Raw genomic sequence first — 20,952 nt, 5'->3', positions numbered from 1 at the left:
GTAATTTTTAAATAAAAGATGTATATAGCTTGTGTCTGGAGAAGTTATTGGAAGGGATGCAAAGAGAAAAATAAATATAAATATAAGTATAAAAAAAGATTTGAAAAAAAAATAATTATAGTTAAAAAATACTTGATTAAAATTTAAATATATTTTATTCATTTCTTTTTCCTATTTATTTATTTTTTAAGATAACATGGGAGGGATCGAACTTAAATTGTTTGGTCGGAAATATATGTACCTTAATCCGTTGAACTATGTTCAGATTAACATTTCCTTTTTCTATTTCTTTTTAGTACATTGGTCGGAGATATGCGTGTCTTAATCAGTCAAAACGACATTTCTTTTTCCTATTTCTTTTTAGTACAACAAATGTAGGGACGATGAGTTAGAACCTCCATCTTAGAAAGGAACAAGATACCTCAACCATTGAGCTTTGAAGACATAAATTATTTTCTAAATTTTAGGATTTTAAAATTGTGATTAACTACATAAGATTCCCTTGCGGACGACGAGAACTTTTATTATTTTCTTGAAATTTTAAATTTAAATAAGGGGTTATTTTAGTTAACTTATTTTTAAAAGAAGGTAATTAATATTTTTATATTTTAATTGGATAAAATTTATATTTTAAACTTTCTTATATATTGTATGATTTGTCAAATCGATCTCTTTGCTTTGGTGGTCGATTAAAGTGTTGGGTTGGATTGGACTCAACTGGCCAAATTCTTGCCTTTACATAGCCTTGGTTTCATTCTCGGATTTACAATTGTCAATTTTTAAACTTAAAAAAAAAAATTATAACTTACATGTTAGGTTTCAGAAATCATGCAATATATTATTTTTTGTAAGAACTAAAAAAAAAAAAAAAGTTGTGACATATCTTTATAATGAAGTCATGATCATGTTATGTATATTGAAAGCATGTTAGGTACTCATTTTATGGATAAGATGTGAGCTACTTGGCTATCAAGTTGAGCTTATAATTATAAATATCAAATCCATGGTTGCCTTTTTGAAAAAGGGTAAAAAAGTGCTCAAATTTAATTCCAACTCGGCATTGATTTTGATGTCTCAAATTATTCCCATGGTTTCTAGTGAAGAGCAAGGATGAGATTAAAGATTTGTTTACCAATAAATTAGATGATTAAGTTTGCTAATTTAATATATTTTACAACTTCAACTTCTTTGGGTCGTTCATCATCCTCATTTTATATTGTCAATTTGATAAGGATAAGGAGTATATTATAAAACTAATCGATGATGTTTTAGTTTTTAGTTTCTAGTTTCTATGTTATTCTTTACTTATGTAGTTTCTATGAAAGTGGGTGTATTCGATAATGTTGTTTATTTAGAGTTTTTTTTTTTCCTTTTATTTGCAAGAAGTTTTGGATTAGTATACCATTTAATTAATCTCTAAGTTTTATTATTTTTCGGTTTTGTATTCAATGTTTTAAAGTTTTGAATATCATTTTAGATGATTTAAAAAAATGATGATTTTAAAAACGTTTAACTAATTAGTTGATGGTGAAAATTGAAATAGAATAGTGGTTCAATATTTAATCATTTTGACTATTTTGGAAAAATTCATATACATCAATATTTCATGGTTTGAAAATGATTTTTTTAATGATATGAGTATACTTCAATTAGTTAAGATATTACTTATTTAATAAAGATGGTTGGAAGCTTTAAATCAGTCTAACTAAAAAATCAAAGACAGTAAAATTTATATATTAAAATATTCGAAGGAAAAAAAATACTTATCTGATACATTTTTGTTCACTTCAAAACGAAATTATTGAACAAAAGACAATAAGTCCGTTCATCAACAAGGTTTTAAATGTTGACGTTGATGGAAATGTCGATATCTCAATTTCATGGAAATATCGATAAAATGTCAATGTTGATGGATATTTCCATAGAAGTTAGAAAAATTAAAAAATCGTAAAAAATATTTAAATTAACAAATAAATATTTTTATATTTCTAAATTAGTTAAAAATAATTAATATTAATATTATGTATATATTAGTGACATTTTGTTGATATTTTTCATATTTTGTCGATTTTTTTTACTATGATGGAAATGTCGATTCACCGCTCATGTCAATATCGAATCCATATAAACATGAATATGTCAATAGAAATGTCGACGTGTCAATGGATATTTAGAATCATGTTCATCAATTCATAAAAAAAAATGAAAACAAAAAATATTATGATTGGTTTTCGTAATTATATCATATAACATTGTAGCCACCTAAACTTAGTTCAAGTGTATCAAAAGATTGTGAGTTCTAATCATCACCCTCACATATGGTGTTTTATAAAGGAAAAAAAAAACATTATAATAAACAAAAAATATTAAAGCATATTACACTTTTTTTTGTCTATATGAGGTTAAGACATATATCTTGGACAAAAAAAATTGAGGTTAAGTCTCACTCCCACATTGAACTAAATAAGAGAAGTTATAAATGATTTTCATCTGACTGTTAAGAAAATTGTTTTCGTGTTCTAAATAGGAAAAATTATAAAAATTCAAAATGCATCATTATATTTTAAAAAGATAAAAACTTTGATAGATATTCTATTTCATGAATAATATATTATTACATAAAAATAAAAATTATTATATGAATTGCAATATATTATAAATTATATAATATTGTAAAATAATAATTCTACAAAATTTATAACATTTATGTTAATAAATAAATTAATAATATTTTAAATTGAATTGAATATTTAATTGGTAGCTTAAAAAAACAAAGAAAGAAAGAAAAACTGAGTTATTACCATTATTATGAAGCTACACATATAAAAATGTCTGGAAATTAATCACATTTTAAAAAGTTTTAAAAGATAATAAAAAACAGTATTGTTCAAATAATTGTACTCCCATTAATTTAAAATTAGAAACTGGAGAAATCTTCAACTCAACTCACAGAATATAATCTTTCCTGGGAAGATTCCATTTTCCAAGATCTCCATTATTGTTTTTATTTTTTTCTACCTTGTTGGAATGCCAATGCATGGGAGCCATTTTATTTTTATTTAATTTTGCAGAAACATGGAGGCATTTAATAATTGAATTTAAAAATGGCAATTTGTGTTTTGTTTTTTTTATATTTCAAAACCAAGTCACTCACCCCATGTTTTGGAGCCTGTCTCCTACGGTTTTCTTTGGATAAGACCAAAGACTACTTTGTCTCTCAAATTTTTTTTAATTCATCAAATTATTGTCACGTTTCATCCTAATTTATGGTTAAATATTTTTATATTTTTGTATATAGAATTTTATAATTAAGATGTTTCTTCCAAGCACAATTTCTATGACTTACATTCCACAATTGGATTAAACAAAATCACTTCTTCACATGATTTTATTGCTTAAAAAATAATCTAGTGGTTAATTGGTTGGGACAATAGTATTTAACTTTTTCCAATAGTAAAAAAAAAAAAAAAATTTCTAGATCATAGTTGAAATCATTGTTTAAATTAATAGTTTCAAAATTATCATTTTCATTACAAATATTTATATTTTTAGAATTATTTTTCAAAAGTGGAATATCTCTATCCTCCCCCATTTTATCCATAAACTTTATTTTCTGTAATTTTAGCTCTTAACAATTTCTACATTCAACCCTTGTTTATTTAAGTGAAGGCAAGAAACTAAAATCTCAAATAAAAATCGAAATTAAAAAAAAACTGAATTTTATCAATTATGTGTCAGACATTTTCAGAATGTCTCTCTCAAATTTATGGACATATTAATTACTTTGGTCCCCAAGCAATATTGGATATTTCACTCACCAAGAAAATCAGATTCATTAATTGCAACAGTTTTATTTCAAAAAAAAGGGTAAAAAAAAAAAAGAATTTCCAATTTAAAAGCCTGAAATGGTCATTTATTCTATGGATGAGAGAGAGAGAGAGATTGGGATAAGGGAGAAAGTGAAAAGGAAAAGGGAAAGGGTGGTGTCTCTTGGGTACCCCCAAAAGCCAAATTTGTCTATTGGTCCAAATTAGTCACTGACTTTATTTTTGTCCGGACGAAATTATTTTGGATCCGTTTGATAACGTTAAAACGTGTTTGATAAGTATTTATTGGCTTTTTTTTTTTGTTAATTCCATTTGTTTAAGAAAAATATATTAAAGAATGCACCAAATAATTGTTATGGTATGTCATTTTCCAAATTTATTGACTCAAAAAATTCAGATCTTAATTGAATTTTTTAAAACATAAGTATTGTTTATCAAATTTGTTATCATCAAGAGCGATAAAACAATATTGTTATTAATATTCTAAAAAGAATTAAAAAATATTTATTAACACACTAATTAGTAGGAGGCTTTACTCATTTTTTGATGTGACGTATTTTTATTGGTTAAAATTTTTAATACAATAAAAAGAAATCAACAAAAATATGCTACGTCATAAACTTAGCAGTAGCCCTTATAAGCAAGTATTATTTTTACTTAAGAAATCAAAAAGTTAAGTCGGAAGAGAAGAAATGTAGAAAAATTATGGTAAAATTGAGCAGATAACGAAGAAGCAAGCACAATGGAAGAAGTAGGAAAAAATTGAGTTAGACAGTGACATGTTATCTCAGATTCATGTAAATTTTCCATTCAAAATATTAACGTTATCTCCTCGAAGGATATAAAATATTGAAACTTTTGGAAGGATAGGAATTTATTTATTTATTTATTATTATTATTGTAATTTAAAGATTGAATAAGAAAAAAGAAAATATTCAAAGAAAAAGGGCAAAAGAGAATAAAAAATAGGGATATTACGAAAAGAGGCCTCCGTTTCCCCGAGCTTTCGTGCCCCTCTTTTGTGAGCTGACTATAAATACAGAGAGAGAGGGGGTAAAGAAGACGACCTAGAAATTGCTCGAAATAAAAAAAACCAGAGCGACGCGGAAATTTGACAGAAAAGAAAAAGCCCTAGAAATCTCAAATCACGAAACAGCGAATTTGTTGTAAAATTGGGCGGCCATGGCGATTCAGAGACTGGAACTCTGCTTGGAGCTGCTGAGAATGGCCATCAATTTTGTCGTAGTCGTCGCCGAATCCGTCGGCGAGGTCATGCACCAGGAGTCTCAGCCGCCGCACCGGCCGCCGCCGGCAAATCCTCGGGTTCCGATTCCGTTCGTCGGATTTTACCCCTAAATCTCCATCCTCCGTCGTCGTCGGCGGTCGCGATGTTCGCTCTCTCCCGGAGAAGTTAGCGTGAAAATTTTTCTTTTCTTTTCTCTTTTTTAGTTTTCTTTTCTCTTTTTTGTATTTAAGTTATATTGGAAATATTCTCATTGTCATTTTGGAGTAATTTCTTAGTTTTATCTATCGTCATTTCTCAATAATTCCAGCAACCCCATAATCCCAGATCTTATCCTAAATTTGTTACAGATATATATATACGTTTTTTTCTCTAATAGAAATATTGTACAATTTAAAATTAAAACTAAAATAAAACTTATAGTTCAAATAACTTTGTATTGATAAAACTAGATACAAATCTATATTGTTATAGATGAGAAGTAAAATTATCATCCTACCCCTCATGAAAGAGTTCTCCTACTAATTTTTTAGCCTTTCGCTAACCCGAACATGACGATTTAGTCTTTCGCTAACCTGAACATGATTCAACGAACGTGCTTCAAATCTTTACCTATACACGTTGTCGAACTAAAAAAAAGTATCGTTCTCTTTAAAGGAAGGTTATTAAATTTTGCTTTAAAAGTTAGGTAATATTAGGTCAATGGAACACACCTGACGTGTTACTGTCATGTAACTTTATATAAATTTAATTTCGAGAAAAGCTTTTATTCTTTCACTTTTTTTAAAGTTTAAACAACATGATAGTCGATAGATTTAAACCTATGACTTTTTCAAAAGACATTATTTATCTTTCAATTGTCTAGTTAAATCATATTCGAGACAGCATATTTATGTTGTTTTTGTTCTTATTAGGCTTTCATTAAAAAAATACAAAAATGAGTAGATGTAGTTTATGAGATTTGCAAAACATATTACTGTTTAAACTAGGAAGTAACTTTGAATAATATTTGTTCCTATAAACATTTAGTCATCCCTATGTTTGAATAATTTACAAAAAGTTAATGATATGTTAACTTTTACCATACTTTTTAGTTACAGTTTAATTAGATAATTAATGTCAAACAATAAACCGATCAATTAAAAAAAAAAGAGATTACGAGTTTTTTAAAATAAATAAAAAATCTAGCAGACGAATCACGGGATTACAAAAAAAAGAAAAGCAAAGTAAATTAGTAATTAACAATTTAACAATAGCATGTAGACTTGTAGTTCATCATTTTTTATGCCAATAAACTACTTTTTTAATAAGTAAATTAAAAACTGTGATGTAAATTACTATTTTTATTAACAATTGATAATCTATATGTGCGTTAAAAATTCACATGATTTAGTAAATGGTTTTATATAAAATGTTGTTTGCTTGTAAAAATTAGCCAAATAATGAAAAACATAACTATTTTTTCTCCGTTGAACTAAAAAATTATTAAAAAAAAACAATATTGTTTTAAACATATAACATGCAGATAAAATTCTCTAAATTAAACCATAAAGAGTACATTTTTTTTTTGTTTATTGTATATAGAAAGAGACTTATTATTATTATAGAAAATACCGTTTATTGAAATAATATTTAAAAAAATAAAATTTTCTTAGGTCCACTTTCACATGGAGTCAAAATTGACTATTTTGACTAAGAAAATTGTTAAAAAATAATTGGAATAAGTTATAATTTTAAGGAAATGATTATTGTAGTCTAGTGCTATATACTCAAAGTTACTTTAAATCTTCACTAAACTATAATTTAAAGGTCTAATAAAGAGTAACTGTTGTAAAATTCAAAGGTTCTTAGTTATAATTGAAAAGTAACTAAAAAGAAAAAAAATGCACAAAAAATTAATATAGTTTTACTCAATGTGGGGCCTTGGGCAACAATTATATCTTTTTTAAGATTTGTAGGTTCCACCATGTTAATAAATATTATATAAATAGTAGAATAATAGGCCTAGCCATTTTTTTTTTCGAAATAAATCTTCAAAATCTTTGCAAGTTGCTTTAGCTCAAGGTTCTTCTAATAAGAAAATATATGGTGTTCGTCCAAAAATATTACTCACTAATAGATATGGCATTTCAATGGGTGGATTATGTTGGAATTTTCAATAATATGAGATCGCACATGTATTAATTTAATGTGTTTTTGTTATTTAATTAGACCAAGATAAGTGATTTAGATTTAATTATGTGTAAGTTTTGGTTTAACGGAGTAATTATAAGATGACTATGGGCAAAATGTATAGATACCATGAAATAATTTCCAATTTGATGAGGGACCAAATTGAAAATATCAAAATGTTGTAACCGAACTGTGATTTTTGATAGGTTACATAGGGGTTATGGACTTCAAGTCAGATATCCTTCAGGTTAGTTTCTCTCATCCATTAAAAGAGAATCTTTTTCGTATTCTACGAATTTACAAAAGTAAAACCAGAGGAAAAAACGTGATTCATCTAGATTTGGAAGATCAAACCCGTCAATCGACATTCAATTATGGATCAAGGTACGCTTCCGCTTCTTAAGAGTTGCTATAGGGAGAAAATAAAGATCAACCTAACCAACAGAAAAGAGGAAAGAGAGCCGAAGAAGGAGCGGACCCAGTAAGCGGGTCGGGGCCCGACGACCCAGGCCGGCCGTAGCCGACCCGAGGTCGGCGCCTACCAAGCCTCGGTGCCAAGGGGTTCTCGACCCAGTGGCTGAGAACCTCTCCAGTGAACCCGACCCCCGTGCAAGCCCAGATCGACTTGGTGTCGGTCCTGAATAATATAGCATGAGGCCCACTCCGTTTAAGATCTCCTGAGTGCACAAGGATTTGACTAATGTAAACCCTGAAATGATTAGGGTTCAACTAATGTAAGTCTTGAAAGGATTAGGATTCGACCTCTACAAATACAGGGGTAAGCTAAACTCTAGAGGTATGCCAAACAACCCTACTCTTTATACTCGACTACTCTGATACTAACTTAGGCATCAGAGTCAGATGTGGCTTGCAGGTCTCATCAATCCCTTCGTTCTAAAAGATTGGTTCGAATTCGGCGAGATCTAGGAGATCTAAGAGGCAGAATTCTAGCATCAACAAGAGTTAATTCTCTTGAAATGAAATGGGAAATCGATCAGTTTTTTTTTTCTCCCACAGATTACATATTTAGAATAATGACATCTGACACCAAGCTCCCCAGACGCAGTGTCTTTACTCGAACTTCCTCTTAACTTTTATTCCAAGCTTTAATTTGTGCTCGAGTATATTTAATCTATAATATGTCCGAACGGTAAGACCCTGTCTAATTTTTCCATGATGTTATCCACTTTAATTATAAATTTTAATGACTTTACTTTTATTATTTCATCTAAAGATATAATACCAATATAGATAGTATCATCTCTTTATAAATAATGACCTTCCCCTAGTTTATAGATATCGATTTATATTAAAATCCCACGTCTAGAGAATACTATATTATTGTTACTAAGATTTAAACACTTTTTTTTTGTTCATTTTAATCTTTATATTTTCAATATGTCAATTTTGGCCCATGTATTTTAAAATTTTATTCATTTTAGTCCCCTACTTTTTTAAAAATAACAAATTTGGTCCATTAATTTTTATTTTTATCTCATTTATTTTTATCATAATTTTAGCATGACACATCATTCACAAAATTTCTTGAAATGTAGCCATAAACTTATATTAAAGGGTTTGTATCATGCATAAATTTTGACTTAAAATTCTACAAATAGGAACTAAAGTTGTTGGAGGTGATTTCTCACCAGCCACGTGTTGTCATCTTATAAAACAACAATGACAAGTCAGCATGATGACTCGCACATGAAAGAAATTGTAGCTTGAACCTTCACAAAGGTCGAGCCGAACTATAGGAGACGGTCCCGAATCATGTTTCATGCCAAGCCGATCATAATCTCATTTCTCAACCGCCTGAGTTATTAGTCGAGCCGACCAATAACTCATACCTTAGTTGCTTGAGTTATCAACCAAGTTGATCTTTGCTAACTTCTACAGGAACAAACCTCAAACAGAATTGTCCAACGGACTATCTAAGAGCCGTTAAAAGTTCGTTGGAGGTTATATCAAAAGTCGAACCTATGAATAGAGACCACCCACCTCATTTTCATATACGCACACCTATATTCTCTCCGAGTAATGATCGACCAACTACTAACTTGAGCGTCACTTACTTTATTTGCAGCTTGTCTAAGTCGACTTTCATTAACTTAGTCAAATTCTTGGATCAAATAAAAATAAACAAAAGTTTAAAACACACAAACAAAAATAAAAATTTTGAAAATATAAGATTCAAGACGAAAAAAAAAAGTATAAAGATCAAAATAATATTTAAACATTTTTTTAGTTCGAGAGTTTGAACCTCCACCTGAGAGTAGTATTTAAACATTATTATTACTATTAGTTTTAAACGTTGTTATTATTATTACTATTAGTTTTCGAAAATGTTGCGTAAGCATAATAACCATACACTATACATGTGTGATGTGGAGTTGAAGAAACGACATGTCGGATTAAGCTAAGAGTGGTCAGTAGTGTTGGGCGATGTATTCGAGATGGGCCCACAGCTGTAAAGGCTTGGAGATCATGACCATGTGATCGGAGCCTTCGATCTCGACCACACGATCAGGTGGGTTCTCCTCAATCATCCACCGTTGATAATCCCTGTTTCCAACCAGAACTTTTTCCGACATGACGAATACCCGTTTGACCGACCCGTAATTTTCCTCCGTCAGCTTCAATTCGTTGCACATGTCTTCTTCGCTGAACAATGGCACTACTCTCATTAACAATGTCGCCAGCGCCAAGTCCTGTTTATTATTCCACCAATTAATTACTTTTAATTAACATTAATCAATTACTTCCTACTCAATTTCAATTTCATTAGAAAAAAGGTTTGAGATTATTCTTTTTTCCTTGATTACAATGAAGGATGAAAGTTGTTTGGGGAAGAGAATACCCTGGACACGGAGAAGACCCTTATTGGTGCTCCAAGATGACTCATGAGTCATGCCCAGCTCGGACGGCCGAGATCACCACCACTAGCGTTGACAGATGCTAAGTATGAGGGTCGAGGTGAACCTGGCCGAGGTCCGACCTACCGGGAAGCTCGGTGGGGGCCAATGTGAGCTACTGTCAGCGGCGTGATTATCGGGTATAACCGTCGGTCCCGAGATTACCGGGTGTAACCGACGGTCCCGAGATTACCGGGTGTAACCGTCGCGAAATTAGCGGGACTACCACCAATAAGTAGAGGACTTCATTCCACGATCAGGTATGATGATTTCTGACCTCGAACTAAACTGGGAATCCGACCTATACTGATTTGATCGTCGGAGTGCTCACCTTTTTGTGCAGGTCCGCCCAAGTGTTCAGGTCGGTCCGGAGGCCGAGTTCGAGCTGCAATCTGAAATACATTATTGTGCATATCCTTGCATAAACATTTGGCGCCGTCTGTGGGAACGATAATCTAAGTCATCCCAATTCTTTTAAACCAACACGCGAGCGAACATGGTTCAACCAGCGAACTCGACCAATACGGCAGATCGAAGGACTCTAGCTGCCAGCGATGCCCACCAGAGGGAGGTCGGAGCAGCAGTGGTAGAGGGGCAAGGTCACGACGGCCTAGCAACAGAACCCCTCCGCAGGTCGGCACGAATCACCGCGCCTGTCCTACCACCTGTGCACCCAAGGACATCCAAGGCCACCCGTGGCCGAGGTGGGACCTCTAAGAGGGGCGCCCGGGGTCCAGCCCCGGCTCCACCAAGTGAGAACTTTGACGCGCTCCAGAGAGAAATGGAGGCAATGCGCACACAAATGCGGTCCATGGAGGAAATGTATAATGAGATGATACTAGCTGCAGGCGCAGGGTCCCGATCTGAAAATCGAATGACGCGCATTGACATACGCGAGCAAAGCGGTTCCAACCTCGACCCAGTCGAGGAGGAACATCCCGAAAACAACGAGAGCGAGGGACACACTCGCCAGAGAGGAGACCTTCGTGAACACCTCAACAGAAAGAGAGGCTCATCTCTCCGAAAAGGACAGTCACCATCCCGCTCACACAGGAGCTCCAACCAGCAGGCTGAATCCTCTCACAACCCAGCAACTCCTGCAGGAGTGATTACAAGGGAGGAGTTCGACCAGCTGAGGGGCCAGCTCGACGCTCAGGTGGAGGCCTTAAAAGCCAAATGTGAGCAGAAAGCAGGTTCACTAAACGATGGCGACTTGGGAGAATCGCCCTTCACCTCGGACGTTTTGGAAGCACCGATACCTCCGAAGTTCAAAGCTCCTACCGTGAAGCCTTATGATGGGTCGAAGGACCCCAAGGATTATGTTGAGGTCTTTGAAGGCCTCATGGATTTCAAAGTGGCATCAGACGCAATCAAATGCCGCGCCTTTCAGATCGCACTTACTGGCAGCGCGCGATTGTGGTATCGGAGACTGCCAGCCAGGTCGATCTCGACCTACTCTCAGCTGAGAAGGGAGTTCCTCGCCCAGTTCTCTTCTCGGCATTATGACAAAAAGACAGCGACCCATCTCGCCACCATCAGATAGAAGGAGGGTGAGACGCTGCGAGAATATGTCACCAGATTCCAGGAGGAGCAGTTGAAGGTCGCACACTGCTCCAATGACTCGGCCATGTGCTATTTTCTCACCGGTCTAGCCGACGAAGCCCTCACGGTGAAACTTGGAGAGGAAGCCCCGACCACCTTCGCCGAGGTGCTTCAGAAGGCGAAGAAAGTCATCAATGGACAAGAGCTCCTCCGAACAAAAACCGGCCGACCAGAACGAAAGATCGGCCGGGGCAGAAGTGGAAAAGATATAGAAAAGGCAGATCCCAAGTCCAAGGACAAGGGATCCTTTTCCAGCGGCCGAGCTGAGTATCGAAGGGCGGAGAACGGACCTACTAGGAGCCGACCTTACGAACGCTTCACCCCGACCACGATTCCAATTTCCGAGATCCTAACGAACATCGAGGAGTCTGGAATGGAAAAACTACTTAAGCGTCCTGAGAAGCTTCGGGGAGCCCCGAAAAGGCGCAGCAAGGACAAGTATTGCCGCTTCCATCGGGAGCACGGCCATAACACGTCGGACTGCTGGGAGTTGAAGCGCCAAATTGAGGATCTAATTCAAGATGGGTACTTCAAGAAATTTGTGGGAAAGCCCAGGACCAGCTCGGCAGAGAAAAAGGAAGAGCGGAAGCGTTCGAGGACGCCGCCCCGTCGCACTTACCGACCTGCGGTCATCAATACCATTTTTGGAGGGCCAAGCGGGGGTCAGTCCGGACATAAAAGAAAGGAGCTAGCTCGTGCAGCCAGGCGCGAGGTGTGCATCATCAGGGAGCAGAGGCCGACCTGCCCAATCACCTTCGACAGTGCAGACTTAGAGGAGGTTCACCTGCCCCACAATGATGCACTTGTGATCGCTCCCTTGATTGATCATGTGGTGGTCAGGAGGGTGCTGATAGACGGAGGCGCATCTGCTAACATCCTGTCCTTACGACCTACCTTGCCCTGGGTCGGACGAGATCGCAATTGACGAAAAGCCCGACACCGCTGGTTGGGTTCTCTGGAGAATCGGTCATCCCAGAGGGTTGCATCAACTTGCCGATCACACTTGGGCAGGACCAAACTCAGGTCACCCAAATGGCCGAGTTTGTGGTAATTGACGGTAGATCGGCCTATAACGCCATCTTTGGGAGACCCATCATCCACTCATTTCGGGCCATTCCCTCGACACTTCATCAAATTTTGAAGTATTCCACCCCCAATGGCATGGGCACGGTCCGAGGAGAACAGACCGCTTCGAAGGAGTGTTATGCCTCCGCACTCAAAGGCTCATCGGTCTGCGCCCTCGAAACTCTCGCCGGTAGGGATGGGACGCTCGAGTTCGAGGCCGACCTGCCGAGGAGGGAGTTTGCCGCACCCACTGAGGAGCTCGAGCTTGTTCCTCTGTTTAGTCCCGAGAAGCAAGTAAGCATAGGAACCAAGCTAGGGGCCACCGACAGAGAGGAGCTAATCCACTTCCTCATATCCAACTCGGATGTCTTTGCGTGGTCCCATGAGGACATGCCTGACATTGACCCGAAAATTATGAGGCATCGCCTCAGCATAGATCCGTCATTCCGACCTGTAAAGCAAAAAAGAAGACCTATAAACAAGGAGCAGAGTGATGTAATTGTTGAGGAAGTTAGCAAACTTTTGAAAGCTGAATACATAAGAGAAATTTCGTATCCCGAGTGGCTCTCCAATGTTGTATTAGTTAAAAAATCTAACGGAAAGTGGAGAATGTGCGTAGATTTTACGAACTTAAATAAGGCATGCCCGAAAGATTGCTTCCCACTGCCGAGGATTGATCAGCTCGTGGACGCCACAGCCGGGCACGAACTGCTCACCTTCATGGACGCCTACTCTGGGTACAACCAAATCAAGATGCATGTCCCGGATCAAGGTCATACCGCATTCATAACAGACCAAGGTCTGTACTGTTACAAGGTCATGCCCTTCGGGTTAAAGAACGCAGGAGCGACCTACCAGAGAATGGTGAACAAAATGTTCGCCAAGCAGATCGGCCGGAATATGGAAGTGTATGTGGACGACATGCTGTTACAAGGTCATGCCCTTCTCAAAGTTCGATTTAAAATCTGGGTTTTGGCAAATTCAGATTCATCCAAGTGACCGTTACAAGACGGCCTTCAATGTTCCATTCGGACAATATCAATGGAACGTCATGCCATTCGGATTGAAGAATGCTCCATCCGAATTTCAGAAGATAATGAACGATATCTTCAACAAATACCAAGAATTCACAATAGTATACATTGATGACATTCTGGTGTTCTCAAACACTGTAGATCAGCACTTCAAGCATCTCCAGTTGTTTCTCAATATCATCAGAACAAATGGTCGTGTGGTCTCCCAACCAAAGATTAAACTGTTTCCAGACAAAGGTTAGATTCCTCGGTTATGATATTAATCAAGGGATTATCAAACCAATCCAAAGGTCCCTGGAATTTGTGGTAAAATTTCCAGACGTCCTACAAGACAAAACACAACTACAGCGGTTTTTGGGTTGTGTGAATTATATTGGATACTTTATCAAAGATCTTCGTACAATCTGTCGGCCACTCTATGACAGATTGAAAAAGAATCCAAAGCCTTGGACTGTAGAACATACACGCGCAGTCCAATCAATCAAATCACTGGCGAAAAGCATCCCGTGCTTATCCCTAGTGGATGAACAGGCGCATCTCATTATTGACACCGACGCCTCAGACATCGGTTACGGCGGTGTACTCAAACAGAAAGTTAACGGAAAGGTCTCCGTAGTCCGTTATCATTCAGGAATATGGAATAGTGCCCAGAAAAACTATTCCACAGTAAAGAAAGAAGTATTAGCAATAGTACTTTGCGTTCAAAAGTTCCAGGGAGATCTTATCAACAAGGATTTCACTGTACGAACAGACTCGAAAGCAAGCAAATACATCTTCGAAAAAGATGTAAAGAATCTTGTCTCAAAGCAAATCTTCGCAAGGTGGCAGGTCATATTATCTTGCTTTGATTTCAAAATCGAGCCTATAAAAGGAAGTGAAAACTCCCTTGCTGATTACCTCTCAAGAGAACATCTCTTGAAGACACCAAAATCAGCTATGACATCTCTTCCTCAAGATGGAACCTCCTCCAGGCCGGAGACGGCCAAACTCTCAGCGGCCTCCGCCACAAATCAATCAGCGACCTCCGTCGCCGAGAAATGAGTCAAACATTTCTCCACAAATAGCAGCCTCCTCTTCTAGGGCTGCTATCTCAAAGGGCAAAAGGCCCATCACTCAATCATCTGTACCATCTCCGATGAGTGTAGAAAATTATGCTATGGACACCCAGTTTGAAACGGTATCCAGGCGACAGCAAGGTTCTTCCCAGAGAGCCTTGACTATTCAAACAGGCCCTCCAAGCCTTCCAACTCCTTCAAGCACGTTGTTACGCCCTCGTGGCAATACAACTAGAAATAGGCGCCCTGCTACTGCAGCCGCTGCTTCCAGACCAACGATTCCGAGGAACCCTTCCTCGTTTTCTCAAATAGTTAGGCCGAAGATTTTTCAGCCAAGACCTCCAATTACTGGGTATTTCACCAAGACTACCCTAGTAGATTCAATTATTGAGCCAGAGTTCGACGGACCTTCAGTCCAAGAAGTCTGCAAGTAAATATTTCCTCATGGCTTCAACTACCTGCCAGAGGATATTCAAAAGACCCGAACTTATTATGAGTTTATTCTGGTAGATTCAAAGTCTGCAGAAATAACTCATGTTCCAGACAGAAATGATCCTTCCAGGACCATTTACTCAAAGCTCAAGATCTTCCGCATCCTTACCCCTTCCTCTTGGAAACAGGGTATGTTTGTAGGAAAAAGACTGTTAGCAACCTTCCAGCCTCAAACTTACAACTACCGCGACTACATGAAGGCGTGGTATATTGTCTTCTGGCTGCAAGGCTACAACCATTCCTGGTTTGTGACATTCTGTAAGCAAGCTTACAAATCTCACTTTCCAATTTGGTTTCAAACATGGTGGACTTATTTTGGACTCTCCGAAGAAATTTTTCCGGTAGAAGTTCAGAGATCTTACCACCTATTCCAACAAAATATCTATTTGTCTCCTCTCTCCAAGACGTTTAGGTTCGCTTTGTACTTTCAAATACCATGGATCTTTTGCTGGAATTTCCAGCTAGGACCCAGTGGAAATTTCAAAGCGTTGAGCAAAGCTCTACGCATCAAATGGTGGGAAAAATTCGATTATTCCTACCTAGAATCAGAAAAGATGAAGGATTGGTTAAAGACCAACGTTCATCTTCAAGACGTGACTAGGCAAGAAGACGAAAGCTTCCTTCTGGCCAAAAATGCAGTCATGAGCTCACTTGCTGGAGTCGGATCTCAAGCCGACTTCAACTCGGTCCTCAATGCCGTCGCAGTTCAGATCTCTGACCCCGACGATGTTCAGACGGATGTAGATTCATCCGCCTCTGTCAACGATGATGCCGTAGACGACGTAGAAGACTTCGATCCCTACGATGGATACGACATCAACGACCCATATCTAGATTCACAGCCCAGCTGAGACTAGATATTTCAATTGTTTAATTTTAATTTCTTATTATGTAAATTAATTTGTTTAAATTTCGTTTTGAATTTTCGATAAGATCATTGTATTCCGATCTTATCATCACTATCCTAGTCTGTTTTTGTGAAGGACTTGCAGAAGAAATCACGATGCAGTAGATGATATGCTTCTGATGTGGAATAACCAACCACAAGGCAACGCAGGTAGCGTACAGGATTGACTCAGATGAGAGGATTCCATATCTCACAAGGCAACTCTAGTCGAAAATCTATGGTGTTCCTTGGGCAGTGAAAGGCGGGAAGCCGAGAGTAAGACCCTGGATGGAACGGCCTATTTGGAAACCAGAGAAGCCTTTACGATTGATATACAGAATCCGCAATCCTCGCTAAATCAGAAGAAGCCGGGTGACTTTGTCAGATTTCTAAAGCAAGGCATCCAGTCCAAAAACAGTCATATCAGCCTTTATTTTCCAACTTTTCTTATTTTGTCAAGTTGTAATTATTTCCGCTTTACTTTATTTCTTTTCCTGCTTTTTCAAAGATAAGATGCCTCTTGTCGGCCACGCTTATCTTTACTTTTTAAAAAGTAGATTCCAAAGAGATAAGATGTCAGTCAAGGACTTGTCTTGTCGGCCATACTCTATCTCTTTTGGTTGTATCAAATTATGTTGAGACAAGTGTCAAGACAATAATAAGAAATCAATAATTGTACCCTGGTGCAATTATCGGTTCTCTTCTATATATAGCACTTGGCCTCGACCCTCAATGGTATCAGAGCCTACTCGACTCTTTCTTTCTTTTCTTCTCTCTCTCATGGAGTAAACTCCTCTCTGAATCTGGGGGTGGAAGGGAGATGGATCTAAATTCTTTTCGTTGACATTCTCATGTGTCCATAGATTCAACGTGAACATGATAAACAAATCTTTATTTTTATAATATCACCAAAAATATAAAATATGAAAATATCAACAAAATATCATTAATATATATAATTAATTAATTAATTAATTATTAATATTTTTTAATTGCTTTAGAAGATGTCATAGGCTTATTTGTTAATTTATTATTTATGATTTTATTTATTTATTAATATTTCTAAAAATATACATCGACATTTTATTAATATTGTCATTTCCATGAAATTGAGATGTCAACCTAGACATTTAAAACCTTGGTGGTACGCACCCGAATTATATCGCCCACATTGATGACGAAAGAATTGGGTACGGGTCTGACTCGAATCCACTCTCCATCCCTCTTCGTCTTCACTTCCAGCCCTCCCACGTCGTCTTGAGCGAGCACAGTCAATGCACCACCGTCCTTGTGGCGGCCGGCGCCAAGGGTTAGGTGCGGCGATGAACACGGAGGATAGTGGTTCAGCCTTATGAAACTGGTCTGGTCTTTGAAATAACCCCTAAACCGATTTGCCGGCAACCCTAAGCTGAGGGCGATCAATTCCATCAATTTGTGGCCAAGTTTCTCCACTTCTTCCACATATTCCTCGAACGCCTCTCTACGCTACCACATCATCTTGTAAAAAATGTCAACTATTCTTTTTTTTTTTTCTTTTTTTTAAGCTCGATAACTAAAGAATCTTTTAAACCATACAAAAATGTATTAAATTTATGAACATTCTAAAATTTTGAATCGTGTTAAGAATATTTACTGGACATTATTTAAAATTTAATAACTTATATTCTAATAATTTGAAAGCTTTTTAAAATTCAAGTATTTACTAAGCCCAAAACCAAAATTTAAAACATTTTTAACTTTGCGTCTCAATTCTTCTTATTATTTTATGTGATTTATTAATTAATTTATAGATAATTGTTAAATTTAGATTTTTTATTGGTATAACACATGAGAGTCGGACCTAAGTTCATCCAAACAAGTTTCTTAACCGTTAAGCTATTCTCGGGATACTTTTTAAATTGAGAGTCAAAATCAATGAAATTGCGTTCCACCATTTGGGGTTTTGCTGAGATTACCTCAATTCCGGAGGGTACGCCGGCCACTGATTGGTCCAATGAGTCAACTCGCCGTCGTGGGGCTCCGGCGAGGCCGGAACGACGGTCGGGTCGGCCACCGTCAAATCAAAGACCTCCTTCCAATCTCTGACGTTCTTGGTGAGCTCTGTGTCGTAATATCCGGTGGATCTGCCTTCGTCCCTCCGTACCTTCCTCTTCTCCTCCAAACTCTGCCGGAAAAACATCCTGGCGGCGGCTTCTATCCGCCGCCGCTTCTCCAGAGCGACACCGTGGTTGGTCACCAGGAAGAATCCCCAGTCTCTGGAGGCAGAGCCGACTTGTCGGACGAGATCGCCGTCGGGGAGAGAGAGGTCGACGGCGGGGATGCCGTCGGCGAACTCGGCGACGGCGAGTTTAGGGCGGTGGTCGGGGGCCAGGATGAAGGCCGGATCGAATTGGAAGTCTGCCATGGCAACGAGGAATTTTAGGGATTTTATCGAACGAGGAATTTTAGGGATTTTATTGAGATTTTGGGGAGAAATGAATGTGGACGGAATCGTGTCTGATCGGAGGCTGGGTGCGTTGCAGGCGGCAGTTTCTTGTCTTTCTCTCCTCTTCTCTTATTATTATTATTAATTTTTCTTATAAAGTTTTCCTTGCTTAATCAATCATCAAAATTCAAAATTGAAGTTAAATGGACTACAATCATTATAATATACAAAGAAAAGAACGTTAGCATTATTCTTCTTGGTTCGAGACATATGCTAATTATTAAGAAGGAATAAATCACCACTCAATCCAAAAACTGGTTTGGTAAATTTAATTCATTTATGAGTATCTCAAAACTAATTATAGTTGAACTAAATTCGTGTTGGCGATTATTTGGAGATGAAGTTGAATTTTATATCTAATAGATCTATTTATCCAATATATCAAGTACCTATCAGACATAACATTGAAAATTATGAGACTTTAACATTCTATGAGAATTTTCACCTAGCACGTGGCAAATTCTGATTTGAAGAGAACTACACGTGACCTTGAGTCTATAAGGTCAAGGTTCATTACCTTGGCCTTAATACTTATTGTTGAGCCGACCATGTTTTCTTTTGGTATTGTTCCCATTTTGTGGTTGAACCGACCTGAAGCTGCTCTGCTCAACCTTACTCTCCGACACATTCCACGACAAAACGCTCTCAGATTCACGGTCACCTTAAATAGCTGTTAGTCTTGTCGGAGAGCTCGCCTATAAATATAGACCACCCGCCTCTATTCCAGGTATGCGAACACTATATTCTCTATCGGATATAGTTCGACTACTTCATAACTTGGGCGCCGAAGTATCTTCTGTTTTGCAGGTTCCCTACTCAGTTGGTTTCGAATTCGTCCTCCAAGTCATCTTCCTGTTCTAGCTGAAGTCATATACTTGATCATTTTCATTATAAAACAAATACAAAATTGAATGTTCAAAGATGTGTCAAATAGTTTTTAAAATAGATACAAATATAAAATTTAAGGACTAATATAGTAGAGTATAGTTCCCGTCTTCCACATTTTTTCGTCGAGAGATGAGATTATCAAAATGTTCCTTATACTTCATTCCCATCCCAATCTGGTACAAACCAGAAAAAAATAAATTTATTAATATTTTATAGTTAAATGACAAATTTAGTTTCTAAATTTTTTTTATTTTAGAATTAATTAAGCCTATCTGTCATAAATATTGTTTATTTAAATGTTGATGTGATGTATAGATTAGATTGATAAACAACCATTTTACATAATGTAGCACAAGAGTATATGCTACTTGGATAAAATTATGGTTGGGGATTGTAAAAATTGATATGGCAGGGAAGTGAAATCCATTTTAAAATAAAAATTTGGCTCACTTGCCTTTGTTTTATCTAACTACTCAATTCCCATTTTCATTGCCACATCATATCAAATTATCATTTAGAGTCAAAAGGTTTCATTAAAGGTGAATGAAACTTTCCGCCACATGGTAGCAACTGGGCCCACCTAAGCAAATAAGAAAAGTCACATATGACACATCAAGACACGAGGATGTCGCACCCACGCTGAGCGAGCACCTCGGCTCGATCAAAGTAGATGACTCATGTCTCACATCGGTTGAGGTAGGGTATGAACTTCTGGGACCCACAAGGCACCTGCTAAACAAGGCTCCTTGAAAGTCTTTCGGAGATATATTTGTCTGAGGAGGAGGCTTCATGGTCCGATTCCTCAGATAAAGATGTTAGGATCAGCCGGCTCATCCTCGGAATCCGAAAAGAAAATAGAGATATAACTTCTTGTTTCAACGACAAAGATAAAAATACTAAATAGGATTTGAAGACACAATCGGGACATGGGAGCGCCTCAGCTCATGCATCTATTCTTTCTTTTTTTTTTCCATCAGAATACAGATGAGATCAAAAGGGTCAGTTGCTTACTTGTAAAGATCCATTAGATTACTTATACCGAATCTCCTTCTGAAACAGGTATGTGATATCACTCCTACTTAGATTGATATATCACTTTAGCCTAAATACGAATTTAAGCATTAGAATGTGTTGCACAACAACACCACACACTTGCGTGAGTTCTCGTGTAGGTCATTACCTTAGACGCAATGTTTGTCCACCTTGAACTCCACATCAACAAATTCATTTGTTCTAGAATCACACATGATCAAGGTTAAATCTCAATTTTAGTTCTTAAACTTTCGTG

General features: G+C 37.0%; 1 protein-coding gene across 1 annotated transcript; it reads right to left on the bottom strand.

The window, feature by feature from the left end:
- Positions 1–9,454: 9,454 nt before the first annotated feature.
- LOC111007534 (protein LATERAL BRANCHING OXIDOREDUCTASE 1) lies at positions 9,455–18,969 on the bottom strand. Its single transcript, XM_088122838.1, has 3 exons — positions 18,247–18,969; positions 17,444–17,771; positions 9,455–9,953 (listed from the first exon to the last, which is right to left on the bottom strand). Exons 1-3 carry the CDS (start codon positions 18,693–18,695, stop codon positions 9,672–9,674), a joined length of 1,059 nt encoding a protein of 352 aa, XP_087978964.1. The 5' UTR covers positions 18,696–18,969; the 3' UTR covers positions 9,455–9,671.
- Between the last annotated feature and the right edge of the window lie 1,983 nt (positions 18,970–20,952).

This window comes from Momordica charantia (genome assembly GCF_013281855.1).
Source record: "Momordica charantia cultivar OHB3-1 chromosome 4 unlocalized genomic scaffold, Mcharantia_2.0 BLBB01000004.1, whole genome shotgun sequence".
In the NCBI taxonomy this organism is placed as follows: domain Eukaryota; kingdom Viridiplantae; phylum Streptophyta; class Magnoliopsida; order Cucurbitales; family Cucurbitaceae; genus Momordica; species Momordica charantia.
Note: the sequence above shows the minus strand (reverse complement) of the source record. Positions and strands in the feature narration are given on the sequence as shown.

Excerpts from the sequence above, each read along its gene's own strand:
- LOC111007534 (XM_088122838.1), bottom strand. The coding sequence starts at position 18,695 with ATGGCAGACTTCCAATTCGATCCGGCCTTCATCCTGGCCCCCGACCAC. Across the intron at positions 17,772-18,246 it reads GCGTACCCTCCGGAATTGAG|AGAGGCGTTCGAGGAATATG; the intron begins GTAATCTCAGCA and ends GTGGTAGCGTAG. Across the intron at positions 9,954-17,443 it reads ATGTGGGCGATATAATTCGG|GACTTGGCGCTGGCGACATT; the intron begins GTGCGTACCACC and ends AATAATAAACAG.